Source organism: Littorina saxatilis, linkage group LG2, assembly GCF_037325665.1.
Source record: "Littorina saxatilis isolate snail1 linkage group LG2, US_GU_Lsax_2.0, whole genome shotgun sequence".
Classification (NCBI taxonomy): Eukaryota; Metazoa; Mollusca; class Gastropoda; order Littorinimorpha; family Littorinidae; genus Littorina; species Littorina saxatilis.
Window position 1 is genome coordinate 38,004,209 of NC_090246.1, and position 25,828 is coordinate 38,030,036.

Consider the following 25,828-nt stretch of genomic DNA (forward strand, 5'->3'; position numbering starts at 1 on the left):
GGGATAATGCAGGTGTATGTTGTGTCACTGGGATGGTGCAGGTGTATGTTGTGTCACTGGGATGATGCAGGTGTATTTTGGGTCACTGGGATGATGCAGGGGTATTTTGGGTCACTGAGATGATGCAGGTGTATGTTGTGTAACTGGGATGATGCAGGTGTATTTTGTATCACTGGGTTGATGCAGGGGTATTTTGTGTCACTGGGTTGATGCAGGTGTATGTGTATGATGTAGGCTTCTACTCCTGTAAGAGCAACGCTGACGTCCCAGTGCTGTGAAGATGGTTGGTAAAAATATATTGGTTCAGATACTTGGCCGACATGATGTACTGGAGGTACTTGGGCTCCATCATTATTAGTAATATGTGCTGTTATTGTTAATTGTGAATTTTCCTCGGTGTAGCGCAGTTTCATGCTGTAAAAAAAATTTTTGTTTTACAGGAAGACGCACCCAGTTTCGGGTTCTGATGTTAATCGGTGCGATACTAAAATTCCTTCATCAAATTACGAAGATTTCATGGGGGAACAATTTTAATGGTCACGACGATATTCTCACAGTATTGATATCTGTTTGTACAGCATCATGCCTCCCAAGAGGGCAGCTTCCCTGAGGGTGTCGGAGGTCACCAGAGCAGCTGGGGGCAAACAAAGCCGACAAAGGGCTTCGACTGCCGCATCCACATCTACACCGATACAAGAAGCGGTACAGCCAGCACCAGACCTGGCCATGCTCCTGGCTGAAATGCGACGCATGGGAGAGCGGCAGGAGGCGTTCCAGACACGCGCGGAGTCCGCCATCCTCTCCCTCCAGCGGGAAAATGCCGGGTTGAGGGAAAGGGCCCGGCAGGAGTCTGTTGCTGCGCCGACACTCAGACATGAGCTACCTCAGCCCAGCAGATCAGCCGTCCCGCAGGAGACCAATGGCAGACACGAGGCACCCGGTCAAAGCACCGCAGCCGCCAGCCTGATCCATGACCTGACAGATGGAGCGGTTCAAGACCCTGTGTTCTTGGGCAGTCGGGGGAGCAGTGCCGATTCCCCCTCTACCAGTTGCTCTCATCTAGATGAGACAGCTCACTCTCTGTTATATTCTTCTATAAGCAATTCCACTCGGCAAGCGTATCACCGCACATGGAAGTTTTTTATGGAATTTCACCGGTTACACGAAATAACGTTTGAATTGCCTTCTGCAAAAATTGTTTTGATCCGATTTGTGGCGTTCATGCATGAGCGCAAGTATGCCTCTAGTTCTATTACATCGGCTGTTTCCGCAATAAGTTTTGTCCACAAAGTAGTAGGGGCAGACGATCCTGCTGACTCCCTTTTTGTACGTAAAATGTTGCAAGGCTGCAAAAGATTGAGCAATCCGGCAGATGCAAGGCTTCCTATTACTTTGCACATTTTAGACAAGGTAGTAGGAGCTAGTCAGAAAACAATGGGCAATTTGTATGCTCAAACCCGTTTCAAGGCCATGTGCACGTTAGCGTTTCATGCGCTTCTCAGAGTAGGAGAAATGACAAGTTCGCCTAACACTTTACAACAAGAAGATGTCTATGTTGAGGTTGACTCCTTAACAATAACCTTTCGCAAATACAAACATAGCACAGGGGCAACGTCTCAGCTTACCGTGAAGGCGTGTTCGAATGAACACATTTGCGCGGTAGCTATGATGAAAAATTATTTGCGTGTACGAGGGGCCAGAACTGGTTCTCTTTTTTTGTCAAGTGCAGGTACACCAGTACTTCGCTCTCAATTTTGTGCAGAATTGAAATGTGCTCTGCAATTTTGTGGCTATCCACAAGCCCGCTACAACACACACAGTTTCAGGATAGGAGGGGCAACGCATCTAGCATCACAAGGGGCATCAGACGCTCAAATACGCCATGCAGGTAGATGGGCGTCAAATGCTTTCACGTCTTATGTACGCTTACAGAGCACCACCTAAACGTAACAACGTTGTCGAGCGCAGAGCAAAAATATAAATCGGGTCTACATCCAAGGCGGAGTGTGGATCTAGCTGCATATTAAGGTTCTCAAAGAGTTGAGACAGGAATTCGAGAGTAATTTCAGAATAATTGGGCTGAAGGATGAAAGTGGTTGGCAAGGGTACATTGGGTGACTTGCAGGACTCTTGCATCTTTTAACTTGGACAGGCCGTTACATCAAATCAGTTCAGGGGAATGAGGCAAGTAGCCGGCAAGGGTACATTGGGTGACTTGCTGGGCGCTTGTGTCTCTTACTTCTGGCTGGTAGGGAGGAGGGAGACAGGAGCCCTCAAGGGTACATTGGGTGACTTGCAGGGTTTTTGCACCTCTTTTCCCTGGGTGTGCGGCGGTACCAGCCAACAATTGTATATTGTCAGCTGGTCTGTGGCGTTTTACCGCCGCATTTGAACCATTTTTATGCTTCTTTTTTGTGTACTGGAATATTGTCTCTTGACAAATGTATGGATAACATCCACGGCTGCCAATGTCGTGGTCTCAATGTACAGGTATTTTTGTAATTTGGTGTTTTAGTGACGGGAATGATAAATTAGGGCCTGATATGTCCATTTTGAAATCTAGTCAACCCGTACACTAAAACTTACTTTGTAATTTGGTGTTTTAGTGACGGGAATGATAAATTAGGGCCTGATATGTCCATTTTGAAATCTAGTCAACCCGTACACTAAAACTTACACCTTGCTATATATATATGTTCTTTGGTTATGATTTTACTGTTGTAGAGCTTTTGCTCTATCAAAAACAGTAGTCGCTGAAAATAAACTTCAGCGACAGAAACATCAATGTTTAGGTGTTATGAATGTGTTTTGAACAAGTGATGAGAACAAGGGTGTGCAAGATGCGTGTAAGTTGTGCATTTAAATTGTGTAATGCGAGTGGCTTGGGGGGTGTGTTTCAATAAGCTGTGCTCTGGTCTTTCCCAAAAAATATTTAGAACATAAATTAATTTATGATAAAATCATAAATATAATTTATGTGAAAAATTATTTCTGATGGGGGTTTTAAATTCTAGGATGAAAAGCAGTAAGATGTTAAATCCATATCCAATCCAAGTTTTCATTGAATAACCAAGATGCAAATCATAAAAGGCACTTCCGCCCACTACTCGAAAGCAGCAACAAGTGAAAATACAGCTCTTCGAAATTTCCGCCTCCCACCCCACCTTCCGTTCAAAATTTTATTAACAAAAATTTTTGTTTGCGTTTTACAGTGTTACATTTTTTTTTCTTGCATCTTTTGGGAGAGATCAGGGCGCAATTGAACCGTTTTTTATACTTTTTGCTGTGTTCCACATTTGAACCATTCTGGACGCGGCGTTTTACCGCCGCATTTGAACCATTTTTATGCTTCTTTTTTGTGTACTGGAATATTGTCTCTTGACAAATGTATGGATAACATCCACGGCTGCCAATGTCGTGGTCTCAATGTACAGGTATTTTTGTAATTTGGTGTTTTAGTGACGGGAATGATAAATTAGGGCCTGATATGTCCATTTTGAAATCTAGTCAACCCGTACACTAAAACTTACTTTGTAATTTGGTGTTTTAGTGACGGGAATGATAAATTAGGGCCTGATATGTCCATTTTGAAATCTAGTCAACCCGTACACTAAAACTTACACCTTGCTATATATATATGTTCTTTGGTTATGATTTTACTGTTGTAGAGCTTTTGCTCTATCAAAAACAGTAGTCGCTGAAAATAAACTTCAGCGACAGAAACATCAATGTTTAGGTGTTATGAATGTGTTTTGAACAAGTGATGAGAACAAGGGTGTGCAAGATGCGTGTAAGTTGTGCATTTAAATTGTGTAATGCGAGTGGCTTGGGGGTGTGTTTCAATAAGCTGTGCTCTGGTCTTTCTCCAAAAAATATTTAGAACATAAATTAATTTATGATAAAATCATAAACTCTATTTTAAGACTCATCCCCTTTTAAGAACAGATTTTCTCAGTTTTTTTGTTATGTCTTAAAAGGAGTGTTCCACTGTACCCCAGTCACTAGCAAAGAATTACACTCACATGGTAAAGAGAGCTCGCACAACAGGGGTGCCTGTGGCGTGGCCGAGGTAGAACCAGGTGTACATGAAAGGCAGGAGACTGTAGCGAGTGTTAAGGGCGTCTCGCATGTATCCCAACGCCACCTTGTCAAAGCTGGCTGGGTCTTGTGGCTGTGCAAAAAAACAGACGCTTTTGTCATTGATGGATGGAGAGAGAGAGAGAGAGAGAGAGAGAGAGAGAGAGAGAGAGAGAGAGAGAGAGAGAGAGAGAGAGAGAGAGAGAGAGAGAGAGAGAGAGAGAGAGAGAGAGAGAGAGTTGTGTTTGCATATGTGTGTGAACATGATATAATGCATATAATTATGCATTTTTTTCATAGCTGTAGCATTCCATGGTTGGGCACGTGTGTGTGTGTGTGTCACGTATGTGTGTGTTGGCATGCACATGGACTAAAAATTAGATCTAGATGAAAAGGAAACAATGGGTAAACATATAAACAAGAAGGGCAAAGCCCATACGACTCACATGCTTTACACATTTTTCCTACCAAAATACATGTGACCTTGACCCAAGGTCAAGGTCATCCAAGGTCATGCACCACAAAGCTGTTAATTCAAGACATAGGAAGTACAATGGTGCTTATTGGCTCTTTCTACCATGAGATATGGTCACTTTTAGTGGTTCACTACCTTATTTTGGTCACATTTCATAAGGGTCAAAGTGACCTTGACCTTGATCATATGTGACCAAATGTGTCTCATGATGAAAGCATAACATGTGCCCCACATAATTTTTAAGTTTGAAACAGTTATCTTCCATAGTTCAGGGTCAAGGTCACTTCAAAATATGTATACAATCCAACTTTGAAGAGCTCCTGTGACCTTGACCTTGAAGCAAGGTAAACCAAACTGGTATCAAAAGATGGAGCTTACTTTGCCCTATATATCATATATAGGTGAGGTATTGAATCTCAAAAACTTCAGAGAAAATGTGAAAAATGTGAAAAATAGCTGTTTTTTAGGCAACATTTATGGCCCCTGCGACCTTGACCTTGAAGCAAGGTCAAGATGCTATGTATGTTTTTTGGGGCCTTGTCATCATACACCATCTTGCCAAATTTGGTACTGATAGACTGAATAGTGTCCAAGAAATATCCAACGTTAAAGTTTTCCGGACGGACGGACGTCCGGACGGACGGACGGACGACTCGGGTGAGTACATAGACTCACTTTTGCTTCGTATGTGAGTCAAAAAAACCAAAGGGAAGTAATCGCTCTTTATGCATACAACATGTGTAATAGAGTAAGCGAGAGTTGTACGGAACCTTTTCTCCTGGCACCTGAGAGAATAACAAGCATTGAAATGAACAAGCGACTTGTGCCAGGAGAAGGTTCCGTACAACTCTTGCTTACTCTATTACACATGTCGTATGCATAAAGAGCGATTACTTCCCTTTGGTTATTTGATATCTTAACATCGCTCTGCCTCATTTTGTTTGAGATTCTAATGGGTAAACAACTAGCTGTACTAAATATATTGGAAACTTTGAGTGTAAGTTCAACCAAACAAACTCACTTTTTAATTTAGGAGAACCAAATCTTTTAATTTGAAAGATTTCACTTTATATAAATTCAATGAAAATATACCGAGAGGCATAAATTCCGCAAACTGAACTTTAAAAAATCACAAAAAATCAACTCAGTGGTGAATGTTTTCAATGTTTGAATATTTTATTTATTGGCCATTTTAGTGTTTATAAACCTTTGCTTTATTGATTTTGAATAGAACATCATGAAATGACAATTTTTCAAAAAAAGTGACTGAGTCCAAGCGCAATGATTTTGTAAAACGTTCAGTGTTCATCACGTTCAATGCTTTGGCCAGCTCTAAGCATCCCAATCGCTTGCTGTCTCTCTCCTTCATCAAGTCGTGGCATGATTGCGATATCTGATACAGCCAAACAGCCTGTTGCATTTTATAGGGCCATACACTATCTTTTTTACGTTATTGTCTCCCGTTCAGCCCATTGTCTTTATTAGCACAGTGAGCTGTGGCTGGATCAGCAATACTGCAAAGCGCACGCTGACAGCGTGAAACATTTGCTCCGACACTCAAGATGTCAACTACAAATTACAGGTTCAATCTGATTTTCGTTTGAGAGCAAAATCGTTCAATGCACTATTTGCAGAATTTATGCCTTTCAGTATAGTATTTAAAAAGTGTCTGCATTAGATCAAATGCCATTATAATGTTTTCTCAAAGAAAGACAATCACAAAAACTTAAACTGAAATGTCCCTTTTATTTCAACACACCAAGGGGAAAAAAATCACCCAAAGTATGCAGTAAATGAACAAAACTTACCTCAGTTTGCACAAAACAGACTCAACTTTCGGGTGATCAAATTCACGCTAACAAAACAAACAGAACAAACATGGGAGGGGAGAGGCTAGCATAAAGAGCGGCTAGTAACGGTTGGAATGCTTCGTCTATTTTACCTTCCTGACAGGCTTATCTGCATGGTTTCTGGCAAAGGGATAAAACGCAGCAAGTTGCATCCAACGAATACACAGTTCCCGAGTGGTGTTTTGCTGAAAGCCACACACGTCTGCCCCAACCATGGGAACTCCAAACATGTTGAGATTCAAGATGCCTGCGACACACACAGTTTTAGTAATCCTTTCTCGGTTTACCTATTTCCAGCTTTTTTCTTCCATTATAATTATCACCAAAGAATCTCAGATGATATGCCTGTGGCACGCACAAATCGACACGTGGCTGAGGTGTAATGACTCACTAAAAACACTGTGAGCCCCTCACAATTAAAGAGAAGGAAAAAGCCTGGAAGAAAACATGAAAAGAGCACATGCAGTGCAACCTTGTGGGAACAAATACATCTTGCGCAGAGAACTCAGCTTTGGATCTGGGTAGTGCAATGAATGAGGCCTGGTGAAGAAGCTTGAAAAAAGAGCAAACCTGTACACTGACTGGCAGTTACCTTATGTGCGTTATGGCTTCTCATGAAGGGATAGAAAGCTGCAAGCTGGATCCAGCGAATGCACAGCCCTGCAGTGGTGTTATTATTGAAGCCACACACATCTGCTCCAACCATGACGACCCCAAACAGGTTGAGTTTCAAGATGCCTGTCACACAGAATGACTTTTGTGTGTGTGTAAGTCTGCCATACATGCACAAGGTATAGATGTTTACAAACTAGTATGCTCAGCAAGTGCTCCTTTGCTCAGGAAATCCAGTTTCACACAAACGCTTTTGCTGCAAAGGAAAGACTCCTCGTTTTTTTCTTATCAGCAACTTCGACCCTTGGATATAAACGTAATTGTTCTGCGACATCAAATGGATTTTTTGTTAATAAAATCAGACATGATAAATATCCACCACAAACCCTGAAGCAATTCCACAAAGCAACATCTCTTCCGTACAGAACATCTTTTTCCACCCAGCGCTGCCTCGGAATTATAATGCCTTCCAAGTTTTTTAGGTGGAAACATACACCTTCTCTGAGCTGCATGCATCGATGAACCACATGATCATTCTTGACAATTTTGCAAAGCTGAAATATTTGAGATGTACCAAGAACATCTGCAGCAGCAGCATTAGCCAATTTAGGAACTGAGGATCAAGCAAGCAGGAGTGCTAGGGCAGGAATGTCCAGCAAATGAAATTACCTTCTGGGACTTTAAACTGTTATGGTTTCTCATGTAGGGATAAAAAGCGGCTAGCTGTGTCCATCGGATACACATCTCTTGGGTGGTGTCTTCCTTATGACCACAAACATCTGCTCCAACCATGGACACCCCATAAATGTTGAATTTCAACATGCCTGTCACAAAATACAACCCTCACTGTTTTCAGCATCTCAAAGTCTACATTTCTTTGACAACATTACTTCTGATGTACTTGTATGCTAGCATTAGGATTCACTTCGCAAGCAGCACAATAGCAATCTCTGCTGGCAAAGAATAAATCAGTACCGGTATACACAACAAGGTACAATGTACATGTATTGCAGTGCATCCTGCAAAAATACCACAAACAACCTTCACCTAATTCTAAAGGGTGAAGACGCTTGCATCAAGGTTCGGCCCCGGAACAACAAATCAGCAATCTCCTCTGCCACAGAAGAAATTCATCAATGCACTATCAGGTTTTGTCCTGCATTCTATACGGCTTAAAGGCACAGTAAGCCTCCCGTAAACCATCACTGATACTGTCAGGCTTTTACACACGGTACAAACACCCTTCCATTTGAACGCTCACCAAACGGGAACATCCTTGGTGCCCTACGTAAAGAGCGAGCAATTTTCAAAGAATTAATTTTGCGGATTGTGTCAGAGACAATCGGACCATGGTGCGTTTTGGCGCTAGACCTAACTTTTAAAATCTAAATTATAAATTGACAGCTTGTTACACAAACATTCTTAAATCATAAAAGAATTCTTTTTTCATCAAGACAAGATCAGTACAATTCGAAGTTTTGAAAGTTTGAAAAAAGAAAAGCCCGGAAGCAGGTACGTCATGCAAGGTCGTGGTTCTCGTAGCAGATGACGGTTTATACCTATCGCCAGTTCCTCTGAACAGTCAAAAACCACCGCTAGAGTTCTTGTGAACCACAGCCGTTTGTTTCGTGCATAGTCAGAGGTACTTAATAGCGTGCAATTGCAGATAAGCTCACAGCGAGTCGCATTCAAATTACTAACTGACGACTACATTGTGAAAAAGGGAAACTTGATCACACGGGTTCACGATGGCGCAGGGGTAAGATAAACCACGCAAAAATAAATTCTTTGAAAATTGCTCGCTCTTTACGGAGGGCACCTAGGATCTTCCCGTTTGGTGAGCGTTCAAATGGAAGGGTGTTTGTACTGTGTGTAAAAGCCTGACGGTATCTGTGATGGTGTACGGGAGGCTTACTGTGCCTTTAAGGCGCTTTACAGCAAAACCACCAAGAATAAAGCTTTTCAAAAGTGGCAACAAAGTACATTATTGCAGCCTCTCCATGCTCTCATTGTACAAAGCACTGAGGATCATTCCATCATCTGTAACTCAGAGACACGGGATAATGCCAAGAAGTGTGTGTAATCTGTTGCTCCTGATCACAGTGAGTGTGCTTCTTGGGTGTTCCATAACTATACCTGACTTATAAAGAATACTGACATTTTGTTAGATAATTAAAGGCTGGCCACATGGGAAAGCTGTATTTGTAATGAGGATTGTTTCCCCAGAAAAAACCCCATCTGTTACGAGTCAAGAAACAAGGGAGACAACAAGAATGGGAAAGCTAGGAGAAAATAGCAGGCACAAGGGAATAGTGGCTATATACACATATAACCTATGCACCCTGTTGTAAACAGATCGTTTGCAGATGACAAAGCTCTGTATCTTGCTTGGTCAATGAAATAACAAAATTAGGAGAAAACATACCTCAACTTGCAGGCATGACCACAGATTATTAATTATGAGCATTTTCTTTGACACATTTACTTCAATATCTTATATCTCAACCCAAAACTGAAAACTGCAAGCTTTAATTGTTTTACGTAAACTAACATGGTTTGTTTGTCATTAAGGATATAATTACCACAGCTGCATCCAATGAATACACTGCTCATGAGTCATGTTCCCGTCAAAAGCCACACACCTCGGCACAATGACATCATCCAAATCCAAAACAGGTTAAAATTCAAATTGCCTAAGGATGACAGACAACAATGTTATGTGCAGATGTAAATTTTGTAATGGTCCCTCTAGTGATAATACCTATGAATAAAAGGCACTCTTCCTTGTCCCTCACTTGCATCGGTCTAGAATAGCATGAACTGCTGAAGAGAGAATAAACAATAATAATCAACCAACCATCCTTGTCCCTTGGTTTATCAGCTTCGATAAAATCCCTTTGCCATGATCGAGAGGTACGTCACCTGCAGTATGAGGTCACTTTTGGTTGGTCCCAATGGTGATCTTTCAAGACAGGTACTATTGTACTTTGAAACTGCAGACTAAATGCCTGTCTTCACATAATTATAGGGATGAAGTGTGTGGTGAAATCACAGAAATGTGTGAATGTGTATCTCAAAAGATAGCAAAGTATGTATCCAGACAGAGTACTGAACCTGTGTCAACTTTTTTTGCAGAATGGAAAAAAAGTATCAGGAAAAAAATACAAACAACGGCAGAAAAGTTGGCACAGGTTGACCTGCATCCCCGTTTGACCAGACTGAACAGCAGAAGCAAAAAGCATGATGAAACACATTTTTCTAGCTGTGGCACACCTGTGACACTATAAAATGCAATAGGTGAATATAAAACTCCTCAAAATCCAACATGACCACTGTCGTTTCCTCGGAATCAAAACTGCAGCAACTGTGAATCCACCAACATTTGTGCATTAATGACATGCATCAGCAAGTGTAGCCTAGTTTACAATGGGGCCGCCAGACTATCAAAATTAGTTATTTTTTCATCCGATGTACAGGTGTCTGGCCAACATCTTAGAACTATTTCCAGGCAATGTCCCCAGTGTCCCAACATCACACATGCTGTGTACTTTCACATCACTGAAGCACCAAAGTTTCACATTAATCCAGCAGTGCCAGCTAAGTGATACTACACTTTTGCTTAGCAACATGTTCAGGAATGGCAGAAACTGAAACCTGGATGGTTCTTCAGTATTGTAAAGTTAAGCCACCAAAAGACTACTTTTTATCCATCAGAATGGTTAGAAGTCTTGCTTACCAGTGCAACCCAAGAACTCTAACCTTTGAGATTTCCTTTCCGTTGCGATGATAACCTAAAAAGGTTCCTGCAATGTATCGATCCTGATTTCATTTAATTTCATTTCATTTACTCTATTATCCCAATTGGGAAATTTGGGTGGCTTCCTCCCAGTGGAAAGCTAGAAGCGACAAGAGTCGCGCTACCCAGGTGTGTGCGTGTTTAGGTGTAATCAGCCACCTGCACTTATGGCAGAATGACCGAGGTCTTTTACGTGCCACTGTGGTGACACAGGGGTGGGACATGGATACCATCTCTGAGTCTGCACATAAAGTTGACCTGACATGTCTGTTCCTGCCTTGATTTGAACCCATTAGCTAAGCTAGGGTCACAAATCCAGACGTGCTCTACCAACTGAGCTACCCGGCCCCCTTGACTTTGACTTATGTTACATGAAGTCTCAAAAGGAACAGTATGAAGTCAGTGAATAAGTATATACTCACATTGCCTGCTCAGTAGATCATGCCATGCCGTTGAATGAACCACAAAGAAGGGAAAAAAGCACACACACACAACAAACAAAGCAAATGAAGGTGTTCATGTTCACCCTCTGCAGGTTACCTTTGTGGCATGCAAATCAGCATGATTTCTCATGAAGGGGTAAAAGGCCCCCAGCTGCATCCACCGGATACACAGAGCACGCGTTGTGTTCTGCCCAAAACCACACACCTCTGCTCCCATCATAGGGATCCCAAACAGGTTGAAGTTCAAGATACCTGTCAAAAACAATACTCAGTACCTCTGTTGTCAACAGCTAGCATGTACCACCCACACACAGAGGCCATCTTCACCGTGTCCATCAGTGCAAGGTTAGTTGCAGCCTATCCAGGGATGTTGCTTAGATTTATTTTCTTTGACAAATGTGCCAAAATGACTATAAAAGTGTTGGACATTTTCAGTTTTCAGTACATGTAGTCCTCTTTCCCCGGACAGTGAAAACATTTGGCAATTCTGCCAAAAATTACAGCAAGGTTATTTGGAATTTGAACAAAGTTTCTGCATTCCTCTGACTGCTGACACCTAACGACATCCCTGCATATAATCAACATTAGTTCCTGCTTGCTTACCTACCTCTAAACTGTGATGAGCCATCTCAAGGCAAGATTAGTGCTTCTTAATCAACACTATAAGGTTCGAAGCAAAAGCAGCTTGAGAAAGAATTACCACACTTAAAACAGCAACTGCAAGCGACCTTTATGACAAGAAAAAAACAAACATGCGAAAAACCCACAGACCAAAGGGAAAAAAAGGGAAAGACTCACCACCTAACTGACTTAAGTATACCATGCAGAAACGTGCAAGAGAACAATAAACATAAATGAAAACCAGGAACAGGCTTGCACAATCCAGAAAACAGATGAAACACTGGATCAAAACTGAAGAAGACAAACTGAGGATGGGCGACAACATCAAATCCTATCAGGATTGACAGATGCATAGAGGGTCACACCCGACAACAGCTGTGATGAATCTGGTTACAGCAGAACAGAAAAGTCACGAACTTGTGGTATATTTCATTTGCAATCTACCCACTTGCATGATATTCAAAGTTTTTGGAAGCTTCCCTACTGAACAGGTGTTCAATACATGACATAATTCATACTGAGCATCACACTAGCCCTATCCCATTAACAAAAACAAACTGAACTGGTGGCAAGCTGATGTCAACGTCTGAGCTACAACTCAACTGCAAGACTAAGTCTTAACAGGGCATTATATTTATTAGATAACAAAGATGCTGAATTTATTATCAAGTGGATGGAACATTATGTACCAAGGCCATCCATCATTTCCTGCAACTGCTTAAGACACTTCAAACCAGCTACCTTGTTTTGATCGTTGAATGATGAAGTAAAATGACAATAAACACAATGAATAATCATATGTGGACACATTCAGTCCTTTACCTGAAATGGACAGCTGAGTGGAGATTGGAGCAGTTTCCGATCGAACAACATTGACAACACATCTAGAAATGAATAAGAAAAGGTACACAGACTGCCGATGAAAATTCCCACCTCCCCCATTTCCTTTACCTTTTTAACCGCCAAGTCAGCATGGTTTCTCATGAAGGGATAGAAAGAGCCAAGTTGCATCCAGCGAATACACATTTCACGGGTTGTGTTTTTCATGAAGCCGCAAACCTCCGCACCCATCATTGGAATCCCAAACAAGTTGAAATTTAAGATGCCTGTCAAACACAACAGCTGAGACCTCAAACTTCTTTCCAATCCACAGACAATTTCAGCGTGGTATAACCTGCTGCTAGGCAGAAGTGACCTAGCTTCAGAAAAGCCAAATGTGTCCTGAAAAGTCAACAGGTTCCAAAGAGAAGAGACAAACATGTCCACTGTTTAACAGCCTAACAGCATTACAAGCGATGTGAATGAAAAAAGGGCAGTGCAAAAAAGCAAGCAAAGACAGTACAAAGTGTTAGGGCACCGCAATAATACTGTGCAAATGTACTGGAGTTTAAAAAGCAGTGTCGTTTACTGGTACATGTAACATGTAAAGTTGTGTGTGTGCACTGTGTGTCTCTAAAATTAGTAAGCAAACAAAATCTACATATACACAGACTCTGTGGCTCTAAACTTAAAAAGCAACCAAAATCTACATTCGCAGACTCTTTGTGTCGACTCAAAAAGTAGAAAGCACACGCAATGTATGTACAAAGGACCAATGTATTCTACAGAATGTGCAAGTGCATGAACAAGATTCAAGGGTGAGCACGACCGTTTTGAGTTTTCAGGGCTGGGAGTAATTAATTGTTCCAGACTGTAATCTATTTCCTATAACTTAAAAATCTGCCTTATACATGCGATATCCTTTTATCGGACCAGCAAGAACATGGGTTCTGCAATAACCACGTTACCAGCAAGAAATGACCTAACTTACGGTCAGTTTTCAAATACCTACAACATATACCTATATGACTCAGGATATCAAAAATGTTTATATTCATCTTCAAACATTCTTGAAATGAAAAGTGGTGTGCAGAAGTTATAATGATCTTTTAAAGTTACCGATATGCAGCGAGTAAAGACTGACTGACTATTCAAGATGTACGTCTTCTTAGGACCAACTGGCCTATGTTGGGACAGGTAGAGGTAATGTGTTTATTATGATGGGTGGAAGGAAAACACATAGGACAGATATGCAGACAATGAAAGTGACCTGGAGGATGCTGTTTGCATATTGTGCACAGTAAGTTGAAGAAGATATAGTCAGCTTTTGATATGTACCGTATCATTGAATTCTAATAAGCGAGCAAAGGAACGGCAAGCCAACACAGGTTCAAACACACAAAAGCACAACAAACCAAGCTAATGTCTCCGTGAACCACTGCACCAGACGTGACGTCCTTCTGAACACAAACGTACTTTGCAAAAATCGCATGTCCCTAGATTGTCTGGTTTATTGTGTATACATAAAGAACGAAAGCCTGCATCTGTCAAAGAGAGAAGTAGCATTACCTTGAAAAATATAGCATTATGGTTTCTCATGAAAGGGTAGAAAGATCCAAGTTGCATCCAACGAATGCAAAGCTCCCGCCTTTCTTCTCCGATAAAGCCGCAGATGTCAGCCCCAACCATTGCCACTCCAAACATGTTCATGTTTAAAACACCTGTCAGAGGCAAAGTACACAAAGATATGGCTTCAATTCTGTTCTTTGATTCACAAGGAAACTGTCAGATGCTGTACACAAGAATCCTGACTAATGTAGCTTCTGTGGTACATCTGCAAACAGTATACCATGTTTCCCCTGCGCATGGAACAGTTTAGTCCAGCAAAAACTTGAAACAATGACAAGGCAACATTTTTTACTGAAGACCACTTGGTGGCAACCAACAGCATAGTGAACACATGAGGAGGTCCGGATTTTGATATATAAATCATCAAACAAGCAAACACCTAAAAGGAACTATTTACTGTTTTCAAGATGATAGTAAAGAAATCCTGTGTGCAGCAGCCCAGTACAATGCAGCCAAAACACTTACTGAAAACAATTCTTCCCACAGCCAGAACATTTACGGAAACAAAACTCCATACATGATACAGCAAAAATACTGAAACACATCTTGCTGTCCTGATTCAGGTCTCGGAGCTTCTCTTCAAAAGTTAGCGATGGTAGATAAAAGGGGGAAATGACAAAAAAACACCGGAACAGAAAACGAACAAACACACAAACCTTGTATTTCCAGCACACAGAATCTAAACTGAAGACATATCTGATCTACATGCAGCTATCAAACAAAGGTGAGTAGGTGGATGAGCAGTTTCTTTGCTCAGCAAGCTGTGTCATTATTCAACCAAATTGTGCGCAACATTAGAAGATTGATTCCATGCACTTGTCTTGATTACCTTGCTGTTTAACGCATCATGATTTCTCATGAAAGGGTAATAGGATGCCAGCTGCATCCAACGAATGCAAAGTTCACGACTTTCTGTTCCACTGAAACCGCAAGTATCAGCTCCAACCATTGGCACTCCATAAATGTTGACTTTCAAAATGCCTGTCAACGACAGAAATTAAAAATGTGCTAAAATAGCTTTTTATCATTTTCTTCAAAATCAAGCCAATCCCATGCAAAGCTGCACATGCATTTGCACGTACATACCTCATTGCACGTACATACCTCATTGCACGTACATACCTCATTGCACTATATATAAACAGTTCTCTATCAAGGGTTGCTTAAACAAATATTAATCATGCAGGGTAGTGACATGCATGCTTTTATAGCAACACTCATTTTGGTAATAGAAACAAACGCCTTTGTAACTTTGTAAACAGTGATTAGGGCGGGGATGTAGCTCAGTCAGTAGCACGTTGGATTTGTATCCAGTTGGCCGCTGTCAGCGTGAGTTCGTCCCCACGTTCGGCGAGAGATTTATTTCTCAGAGTCAACTTTGTGTGCAGACTCTCCTCGGTTTCCGAACACCCCCGTGTGTACACGCAAGCACAAGACCAAGTGCGCACGAAAAAGATCCTGTAATCCATGTCAGAGTTCGGTGGGTTATAGAAACACGAAAATACCCAGCATGCTGTACATTGTCCAATATTTAAAGAAGAGGCCTGACAGACATGTCTTTGGCTTTTCTGTGCATTATGCAAATGCAAGATAACGATCAATTAAAGAATACATACAAGACCTTTTCTTATCTTTATGTAGAAGACAATCTGTCTGTAAAAAGAAGGGTGCTCTAGGCATGGTAGAAAGACAACACAAACCACCCGGGAAATATAAATCGAAAACCTGAAGTTACTTGCGTGTTAAGATGGAACACAACCTGTTATGACAATCACATGCAACAGACATTGAAAGAGAAAGAAAAACAGAAAAGAAATCACCCATTAGGACGTACTCGACAAAAATTACCATGCACCGGTTGCATACATTACAAGTACACACTTCAAAAAATAAATAAATTGCACAAGCTGTTATTAAAGTGTAACACAGGCTAAGCTGCATCACTCTGTGAGCCAAAAAATTAATACACAAAGCATACACAAGCATACACATTTACAAAAAGTAAGCAGACTGTATATATATATATGCACTTCTTTGATAGAATAAAAAAAATAGGTGTGACAAAGAATAATTGAAGCCTGTCCTTCATTGGGCGAAGTCGACTACACGAAGTATACTTCGCGAAGCTAGCCACACAGAGCAACAAAAAAAATTACTCTTTTAGCACCAAGTTTTCGGTAAGCGAGAGGTTGCGAGTTCGACCCTGGGTCAGGGCGTTAGCAATTTTCTTCCCCCTTTTCCTAACCTAGGTGGTGGGTTCAAGTGCTAGTCTTTCGGATGAGACGAAAAACCGAGGTCCCTTCGTGTACACTACATTGGGGTGTGCACGTTAAAGATCCCACGATTGACAAAAGGGTTTTTTACTGGCAAAATTGTATAGGCAAAGATAAAAAATGTCCACCAAAATACCCGTGAGACTTGGAATAATAGGCCGTGAAAAGTAGGATATGCGCCGAAATGGCTGCGATCTGCTGGCCGATGTGAATGCGTGATGTATTGTGTAAACAATTCCATCTCACACGGCATAAATAGATCCCTGCGCCTTGAGTGATTGTCTGGAGATACGCGCGCGATATAAGACTTCATATAACATAAAAGACTTTGCGAAGCCGACTTGGCTCATTTAAGGACCGCCTTTAAAAGCATATAATAATATACTCCACCAAGCAAAGTACACGCAGCGGTATTACTTAAATATGGAGCAAGAAACTAAAACTATAAAGCTTTGAATAATGCAGAGTTCAATGACTTAATAAATTGTACCAAAAAAAAGGTGCAGAGGTAACAAAAACACTCAGTTTCTTAATGTTAACGGTAAATCTGCTAAAAATCATATCACTGACACTGGCAATAACACAAGCCGATCACTCTTAATTCTGAGGGAACAATCATTCTTTGTACACAAAATAAATAAAACACAATAGATCCAACCTAAAGTTTTATTCTCTGAATGGTACTTAAGCATTCATCAGAGGAAAAATCTATTCCTAGCCTTTAACTTAAAATTACATTCATTTTTATGTTGCTTCAAAATGTCAGTATTTTCAAAATCTCTTTCTGTGCTTATCATATATAGAGCACACCTCTTTAGGAAATCTGCATGAAATCAGTAAAGACAGTAAAAGCAATGGCCAAGAGATTGAAATGCTCAGACAATACATTATACACATTCTACCTGACCTTGTGGGTCAACGTTTATGTGAGCAGTGACAAATTCATCCTGTCAGAGAAATTATAAAATGGGTGTGGGAACAAGGGCTGTGATTGCCATTTGTAAAAAGTTGGATCATTTGCCTCCTGTGTGTATTCATCACAGGAATTTCCTTTGTTTTGGATATGATGAAGTTCCATGAAAGGCAGAAATAATTTCTGATATTCACCATTAGGTTTGCAAGTGACTTCTCCTTCTACTGCCTTCACTGATCATCCCACAGGAGTTATACAGACCTGGGAACCCCTGTTTTGCACTTGGAGTATTCTCAAACAAACTTCATGCATTTTCAGAAAAATGAGCGTGTTCCACACAGCATTTGAACATCAATGATTCAAACATGCTTCACACGCGTCTGTCGCACCGTTAATTAAGTTTACCAATACATTGAAAACAAACGTTTCTTTCAATGTTTACTGACAAACACTGTAATCATGTGTCAACTTACTGTATCGGCTTCGAGGTGCGTTTGTGAAAAAAACGCTGTCTAGGAATTTTTCTTCCAGTGATCATACCGATTGTATTCTAAACAATCATGCGTACAAAATACGGTGAAATCGTAAGGGTTCCCAGGTTCCGTTATAGCAATTCAAGACTGGTGAAGACAAAATGCACTCACTTGGAATGGAGTAGTACATATCTGACCAGCCGGACACGTTGTCACCTGTCCAGTGCGCGCCATAGTGGCCCGAACCGACAAACGATGATCGTGACAGAACAAAGCTCCTCTTTCCTAACAGCTTTCTCAGACCACTGTGATTATACAGACAAGCAAAGTTACTGTATACTGCCAGAATTAGAAATAGGCTGGAAATGTGATGACTATTTCACGTCATATCATTAACCAATGTCGGATTATTACCTAATAGCAAAACAATTGTAGAGGTCATTCATTGCATAGAGATGAAAGACAAGTGTTTATACAATAAGCCATTAAAAATTAAACATCTTGTCCCAGCTCCTCCCCCCACCCTCCTTGTCGCCACAAAAAATTGACATCTAGAAAAATCTGAAATCTGACGCCACTTCCCGTAAAACAGCTAATACTATGTTGTGATATATTCCCATGTGTCTTAATTGTACTTACATTTACACACATGGAAAGACAACACGCTAAAGCCATATTTTGTGTGTGGAAAAAGCAGAAATGAGAACTTACGCTGCAGTGGAGCGTGTCTCACTCCAACCGTACATGTTGTGCAGGTTGTAACTGGTGGATGGGTACTGTAGGGCAGAGGGACAGATGGCACGGGAGATGAGTGCTTTTCCGTTAATGCCTGCAAACAAACAATCTTCTTAAATTCCATAATCTATCAAGCGTAGACAACATCAGCTGCGTTAAACAAAGACTGCAATTACCTACTTTAACAATTCCTGGACAGTTTTCCAGGCGTATCATTTGGCATCGTCAGTCGGAGTAACTAATTTCAAATCACCAAATACAGGGTGACCCCCCAAAAAGAGTACCCAAACAAAACGTCATAAATTGAACAAAAATAAAGCAATCTTCATAAAATGTATTTACACACACAAGTAGCCTCTGCATGATTTGCACAGAAAATGTTAGCGTTCTAGCTTGTCTTTCAGGAAAGTTATGCTCATTCTACAGAACATGCTCCAAATGGCCTCCCCCGGATTTAAATCCCCCAGATTTCTATCTTTGGGGGTTCCTGAAAGACAACGTCTACAGGAACAACCCACAGACAATCACAGAACTCAAGAGAGCCATCACAACAACCATTCGCGGAATCTCGCAACAGGAGTGTGTGCGGGTGATTGATAACTTTGCGCGGCGAGTTCAAGTTTGCCTGCAGCGGCGCGGAGGCCATTTGGAGCATGTTCTGTAGAATGAGCATAACTTTCCTGAAAGACAAGCTAGAACGCTAACATTTTCTGTGCAAATCATGCAGAGGCTACTTGTGTGTGTAAATAAATTTTATGAAGATTGCTTTATTTTTGTTCAATTTATGACGTTTTGTTTGGGTACTCTTTTTTTTGGGTCACCCTGTACTTTGTAGTCCTTTCAGGTGAGAATTGCCATATTTGTTTTTTACAGTGGGTGACAAATTTCACCAAGGATTGCCAAAGACTTGCTGAAACTGTTATGGTTATTACAGCAATTTTGCTGAAAAAAACTAAATCCTTGCAACATCCCTTTCATGTCAAACAGCTCAATCCAGCAACTCTGTTTCAGACAGATTACATGGAAATTCACCTTACAACATAATTCATGTGTAACTGGGCTGTACTGTCTATCGCAATCCAGTTGATTCTGGCAGAGAAACCCACTCCCTAACTTGAATTAAATGTTAAATAAGCAGCAAAATACTTTCTAGAGCAGGTAGCATAGCCACTTGGAAACATTCCTACCAAATCCAGTTCTATATTAATAAAAAAAAGAAAGAAAAGATAAACAAAAATTAAAAATAAGAACAAAAGAAAAGCATACCAGGGGGAATGTACGGAGGTTTGTCCAGTGGACCCTTGGTGCATCCATTGGTTGAACCATCTACAAAGTTGGATATCTCGTTCATATCCTGTAGACAATACAATACAATACAATACAATACAATACAATACAATACAATACAATACAATACAATACAATACAATACTTAAAGGTTAACTCCCGGCTGATGATTGTGCATCCCACAGTCGAACCATCATAACATTTTAATATCTCATTTATATCTTGTAGACAAGACATTACAATACGATTTGTAAAGGTTATATCCTGCTAATACTGGTGCATCCCAGAGTCAAACCATCAATACAGTTATACAAATGTCTCGTTAATGTCCCGTGGACAATACAATACAAACCTTACAGCACAGTACAGTACAATATATTACATAATATGCTGTAGGTTACATCCCTACTGATGACTCTTATGCATTTTATCAATGTTGAGAGAGAACGTAAAGTCGTCACTCAAGGCTTTGCCAAGAAGGTTTGTTTGTTTGTTTGCTTAACGCCCAGCTGACCACAAAGGGCCATATCAGGGCGGTGCTGCTTTGACATATAACGTGCGCCACACACAAGACAGAAGTCGCAGCACAGGCTTCATGTCTCACCCAGTCACATTATTCTGACACCGGACCAACCAGTCCTAGCACTAACCCCATAATATCAGACGCCAGGCGGAGCAGCCACTAGATTGCCAATTTTAAAGTCTTAGGTATGACCCGGCCGGGGTTCGAACCCACGACCTCCCGATCACGGGACGGACGCCTTACCACTAGGCCAACCGTGCCGGTGCCAAGAAGGTAAAAGGGTGAAGTGAAGAAAAAGACATATACAGGTAAAGCTCTGTTTTAAGACCCTCTTTCAGATCTTGTTTTCCAAGCTTTTCTCTTCTTAAAGTCTTTAAATTCACCGCAATTTTCAGACTCCCTCCTTTACAAAAGCTAATTTGCTAAAATGTTTTAAGCTCTAAAAAAAAAATAAAAAAGAAAACAAGTCGCGTAAGGTGAAATTAATACATTTAGTCAAGCTAGCTGTCGAACTCACGGAATGAAACTGAACGCACTGTATTTTTCCACCAAGACAATACAGCTTCGTCAATCGCCGCAAGAAGGAAATCACTCACCTCCCACGTGCAAAACGCAGTGAAATAGACAAGCAAGAATAGAGCGGTAGCGTATTGCGCTAAGGAGGAAAACGCGCTTTTCTGTATTCTTTTTAATTTTCTGAGCTTGTTTTAAATACAACATATCATATACATATGTTTTTGGAATCAGGAAATGATAAAGGATAAGATGAAATCGTTTTCGGATCGATTTCTTAAATTCTAATCGTGGTACTAATTAACCTATTTTCGTTAATTGTGATCACATCTTAAGAGTAAAGATGACCTATGTATATATTTTCTGATTCAGAATTGGATGAAGAATATGATGCAATCAATTTTGAATCTCTTTGCGAAAATTTGATTTTAATGACAACTTTAATGAGCAAACTCATTAACTAATTTTTAAGCCTCCAAACTGAAATGCAATACCAGAGTCCGGGCTTCGTCGAAGATTACTTGACCAAAATTTCAACCAATTTGGTTGAAAAATGAGGGCGTGACAGTGCCGCCTCAAGTTCCACTAAATGCCGGATATGACGTCATCGAAGACATTTATCCGAGAAAAGAAAAAATGGTCTGGGGATATCATACCCAGGAACTCTCATGTGAAGTTTCATGAAGATCTGTCCAGTAGTTTTCTCGGAACCAATCTACACACACACACACACACACACACACACACACACACACACACACACACACACGACTCTCGTCTCGATTCCCCGTCTCTATGTTAAAACATTTAGTCAAAACTTGACTACATGTAAAAGAGGTGCACTGTACTGGAAGAATCATCCAAACACGAACTCACTTCTGAACAGTTTTCAAAGTTAAACTTAAAACCAAGCAAGTTTTGTGGAAACTGTACTCACAATCCAAATGCCGTCAAATTTGATGGTTTGAAAATATGACTGCATTTGCTGGAACCAGTAGTCATCTGCCTTGGGGTGGAAGAAATCTGGGAATGCAGTCAACCCTGGCCACACCTGTCAATACAGGTAAAATACCGCAGTAAACGTAAACAGTTGTAAATGATTACACCTTCACAGCAACTTGAAATAAGCTACCAAAAGGGTTGGGTCCTTAACTCAGTTGGTAGCATGCACGCTAGCTTTGAAAACAGTTTTGTCACCATCAGCATAGGTTGCAGACAATTACAGGTGTCTGAACACCCATGTGTGCATTCATGTGCATGCAGTAAAGATCCTAAGCTCACGGCAAAGGTCTCAGTGTTTATAAAACACATCCATTCAGGGAAAAAACAACTGGTACTGCGACTCCATTGCTGTACACAGACGGAATCTTTTTGCTTCATTGTTGCCAGGTCTGCTCTAATTCTTTCACCTTAACATAAATTTGAGACAGAAAACACAGAAAGACCCACACCATCACCAACACACCCACAAGCTTCGTTATCATCAGCCATGCTGTACCTTTCCTATCAGGATCTGTCCTGTAGCGTTCTTGATGAAGATATCCATTTTGACACCATCGTCAAAGGGTGGGTAGGTACCTGGCTTCTGAATGCTGCTGATCCCAGGATCCTGAAACATCATGCATCTCTCGAGGAAATATAAATAGGCTGTTAATGTCGTGTCCACCCAATAGCAGGCCTCTTTCTTTTGCTTATCGCAACTGATCATTCACAGTGACACCAATGGAGTGTTTGTACTGAGTTATATACAGCTCAGCTTGCCTCAAACTCTTCCACATCAACAACAACAACAACAACAACAACAAAAACAGAAAGAGTTATTATTGAACATTATCTATTGAGATTTTGAGGAATGCTAGGATAACCTTTCTTTCAATAGATGGCCATTATTTCAAATATGCAATAGAGGTAGTTTGGCAATGACTCCTATTAACAGCTATCACGTTTTCAACGTAACAATACGGACAGATATTTTGACAAAAACAAATATAATACATCGAGTTGAAGACAAAAGGATCTTTCAATTAAATGTCAGCGCTACTGTAGAACAAACTCAGAAAATCCACATAACACATGACTTTTAAAAGCTTCCTGACTCAACCATTTATTTTTTTGGTCAATAATGCAAACAAGCAAACAAATAATTAACCAAACAAGGAGTACAAGATGTCAACAAACACAATTTTGACTGACAATGATCATGATGTAGCGCTGGTTGTGACTGTGTAGATCATCCACAATCTCAGGCAGACCGACGTATGTCTTGTTGGCGTCATAGGTCCAGTCCTTGTAGGCGTCCATGTAGTCAATATCGTTCCACTGGACATCCTGCACACCAACAACAATCACAAATAATACACATGATCGTAAAGAGTTGCAGCGTTATTTACAAGCCAAGTAAACCGCAGCAGCGCAAGGCTAAATGTAAACTCACATGCTTGACCTTGACCTTTACATGACCTTGACCTTAAGGGTCAAGGTCAAATAACTAAACCTAGCAATGACATCATACACTAAGAACTGCTTTACACATTTTTCCTACCAAAATACATGTGACCTTGACCCAAGGTCAAGGTCATGCAACACAAAGCTGTTAATTCAAGACATAGGAAGTACAATGGTGCTTATTGGCTCTTTCTACCATGAGATATGGTCACTTTTAGTGGTTCACTACCTTATTTTGGTCACATTTCATAAGGGTCAAAGTGACCTTGACCTTGATCATATGTGACCAAATGTGTCTCATGATGAAAGCATAACATGTGCCCCACATAATTTTTAAGTTTGAAACAGTTATCTTCCATAGTTCAGGGTCAAGGTCACTTCAAAATATGTATACAATCCAACTTTGAAGAGCTCCTGTGACCTTGACCTTGAAGCAAGGTAAACCAAACTGGTATCAAAAGATGGGGCTTACTTTGCCCTATATATCATATATAGGTGAGGTATTAAATCTCAAAAACTTCAGAGAAAATGCGAAAATGTGAAAAATGGTCATTTTTAAGACAACAATTACGGCCCCTGTGACCTTGAACTTGAAGTGAGGTCAAGTTGCCGCACATGTTTTTTGAGATCTTGTAACCATACACCATCAGGCCACATCAGGTGTTGATAGACTTAATAGTGTCCAAGAAAATCCAACGTTAAAGTTTTCCGGACGGACGGACGCCGGGACGGACGGACGACTCGGGTGAGTACATAGACTCACTTTTGCTTCGCATGTGAGTCAAAAAGCAGCTAGGAATGAGACTCAGCTACGAATGAAAAAAACATGCTACATTCAAGGTTAGAATAAAAAGCAAACACGAAAGGTTATTTTATGGAACATTTAATTGTTGACAAAATGAAGCATTGACAAGTATGTCAACCTAATGATTTTTGTAGTGGGCGGACATACAAATGATTAAGCAACAAAAAAGATAAGCACTTGGCTAAGTTTGCGTTGATATTGATCTCAAGCAGGCGAGTCAAAAGGCTTGAAATACATGCTGAAACAGCAGTTACAATGATATAGAAGTTATTCTTATTCAAAAGTCTTTCTTCCATGTTCTTTAAAAATTGCTGTAGGCAGGTGGAATGAATTTCTAATGACTATTAAAAAAAACACTGACACATCACACCTTTTCAGTTTTGAAAACTAGGAATTGTTTTATATACTTACATAAGGAATGTTGGCAGCTCTGTTCCTCTGGATGACCTCGTTCAAGACCTTAGCACTGCCGTAGCCGTACTTGCACAGATGGAATCCCAGCGACCAGAACGGCGGCATGAAGGGGCGGCCAATGAGAGAGACGTACTGCTCTACAACCTGCAGAGGGGTGGGACCGGTGAAGACGAAAAAATCCAGAATCCCGCCCAGCGTGCGATAGGTGACAGCACCTTGACCTCCTGCATAAGGCTGAAGAGCCACCTCTGGAAAACAAAAATTCTGTTGTGTGAAAATCAAAACCATTTCCTGCCGAAAAAATTATAAAAACAGAAATAATTATTGTTTAAATTCACACAAAATACGGGCATGGCAGTTTCTTTTAGTTAATAATATCTAATCATGACAGTGGCTATGAGAGGATAGGCACTGGACTTCTGTGACAAGATGAAGGAAATGCTTGTAACAATCATTTTCAGAAATGTTGTAAACTGATGAATCGGATAAACAGAACTGACATTCAGCGCGTTCCTTTCACAGCATTCAACACAAATGGCAACAAGATCATCCACTACAGCTCGTCTTTGTATCATGTCAGCTGATAAACATGAAAAATTACAAGCGTTTATATGTCGCAGTTTTATCTGAACTCGTGCAAGCAAAATATTTTCCATACCCATGGCATTGCTGTTTAGCAGGAGTACACCATGTGCTTTGCCGTCTGCTTCCAGGTTCAAGTAAAATGGATGAGAGCCATAGAGATTACCACCACCCTGCAACATGTCCTTGCATATGAAAAGCTTCGCAAATTCATGTTATCATTTTACTATTCTTCTTGGAGAGCATGTAAAAACCCGGTACAATAAGCATTTATTCTACAAGCTGCCGAGTTCAGTCTTGTTTTATGTCATGAGAATTATCATTAATAAGAAATAAAGCAAGCAGAGCTTAAGAAAGAAAACTGTCATTGTGATTTACTGCATAACTGCACAGCCCAAATGTAATATCTCCCCCCCCCCCCCCCCCCAAAAAAAAAAAAAAAAAAAAAAAAACCATGTATAAAATAACATTCAATTGCACAGTGTTTAAATAAAAATAACTGTTCTCACATCCTTGCCTGAAAGTGTACAAATACTCATGGGC

General features: G+C 40.6%; 1 protein-coding gene and 1 long non-coding RNA gene across 6 annotated transcripts in view; one reads left to right on the forward strand and one right to left on the reverse strand.

Moving 5' to 3' along the window:
* Positions 1–25,828, reverse strand: part of LOC138958929 (lysosomal alpha-glucosidase-like) — a 49,642-nt gene that overhangs the window by 9,049 nt on the left and 14,765 nt on the right. Inside the window, exons 4-13 of one of the 5 annotated variants that reach the window (XM_070330268.1) lie at positions 25,362–25,458; positions 24,701–24,951; positions 23,233–23,367; positions 22,538–22,648; positions 21,977–22,090; positions 19,983–20,070; positions 18,693–18,810; positions 18,153–18,286; positions 6,495–6,649; positions 4,023–4,171 (exon numbers count right to left, since the gene is read on the reverse strand). In XM_070330268.1, the coding sequence (XP_070186369.1) occupies positions 4,023–4,171; positions 6,495–6,649; positions 18,153–18,286; positions 18,693–18,810; positions 19,983–20,070; positions 21,977–22,090; positions 22,538–22,648; positions 23,233–23,367; positions 24,701–24,951; positions 25,362–25,458 (1,352 nt within the window). Of the gene's footprint in view, positions 1–4,022; positions 4,172–6,494; positions 6,650–6,994; positions 7,141–11,350; positions 11,506–12,825; positions 12,981–15,151; positions 15,304–18,152; positions 18,287–18,692; positions 18,811–19,982; positions 20,071–21,976; positions 22,091–22,537; positions 22,649–23,232; positions 23,368–24,700; positions 24,952–25,361; positions 25,459–25,828 lie in introns of all 5 variants that reach the window. The other 4 variants (XM_070330271.1, XM_070330267.1, XM_070330269.1 and 1 more) reach the window with 4 other exon arrangements.
* Positions 20,374–20,992, forward strand: LOC138958931 (uncharacterized). The gene is made up of 2 exons (XR_011453550.1): positions 20,374–20,483; positions 20,800–20,992. It is a non-coding gene; the product is annotated as an uncharacterized lncRNA (long non-coding RNA).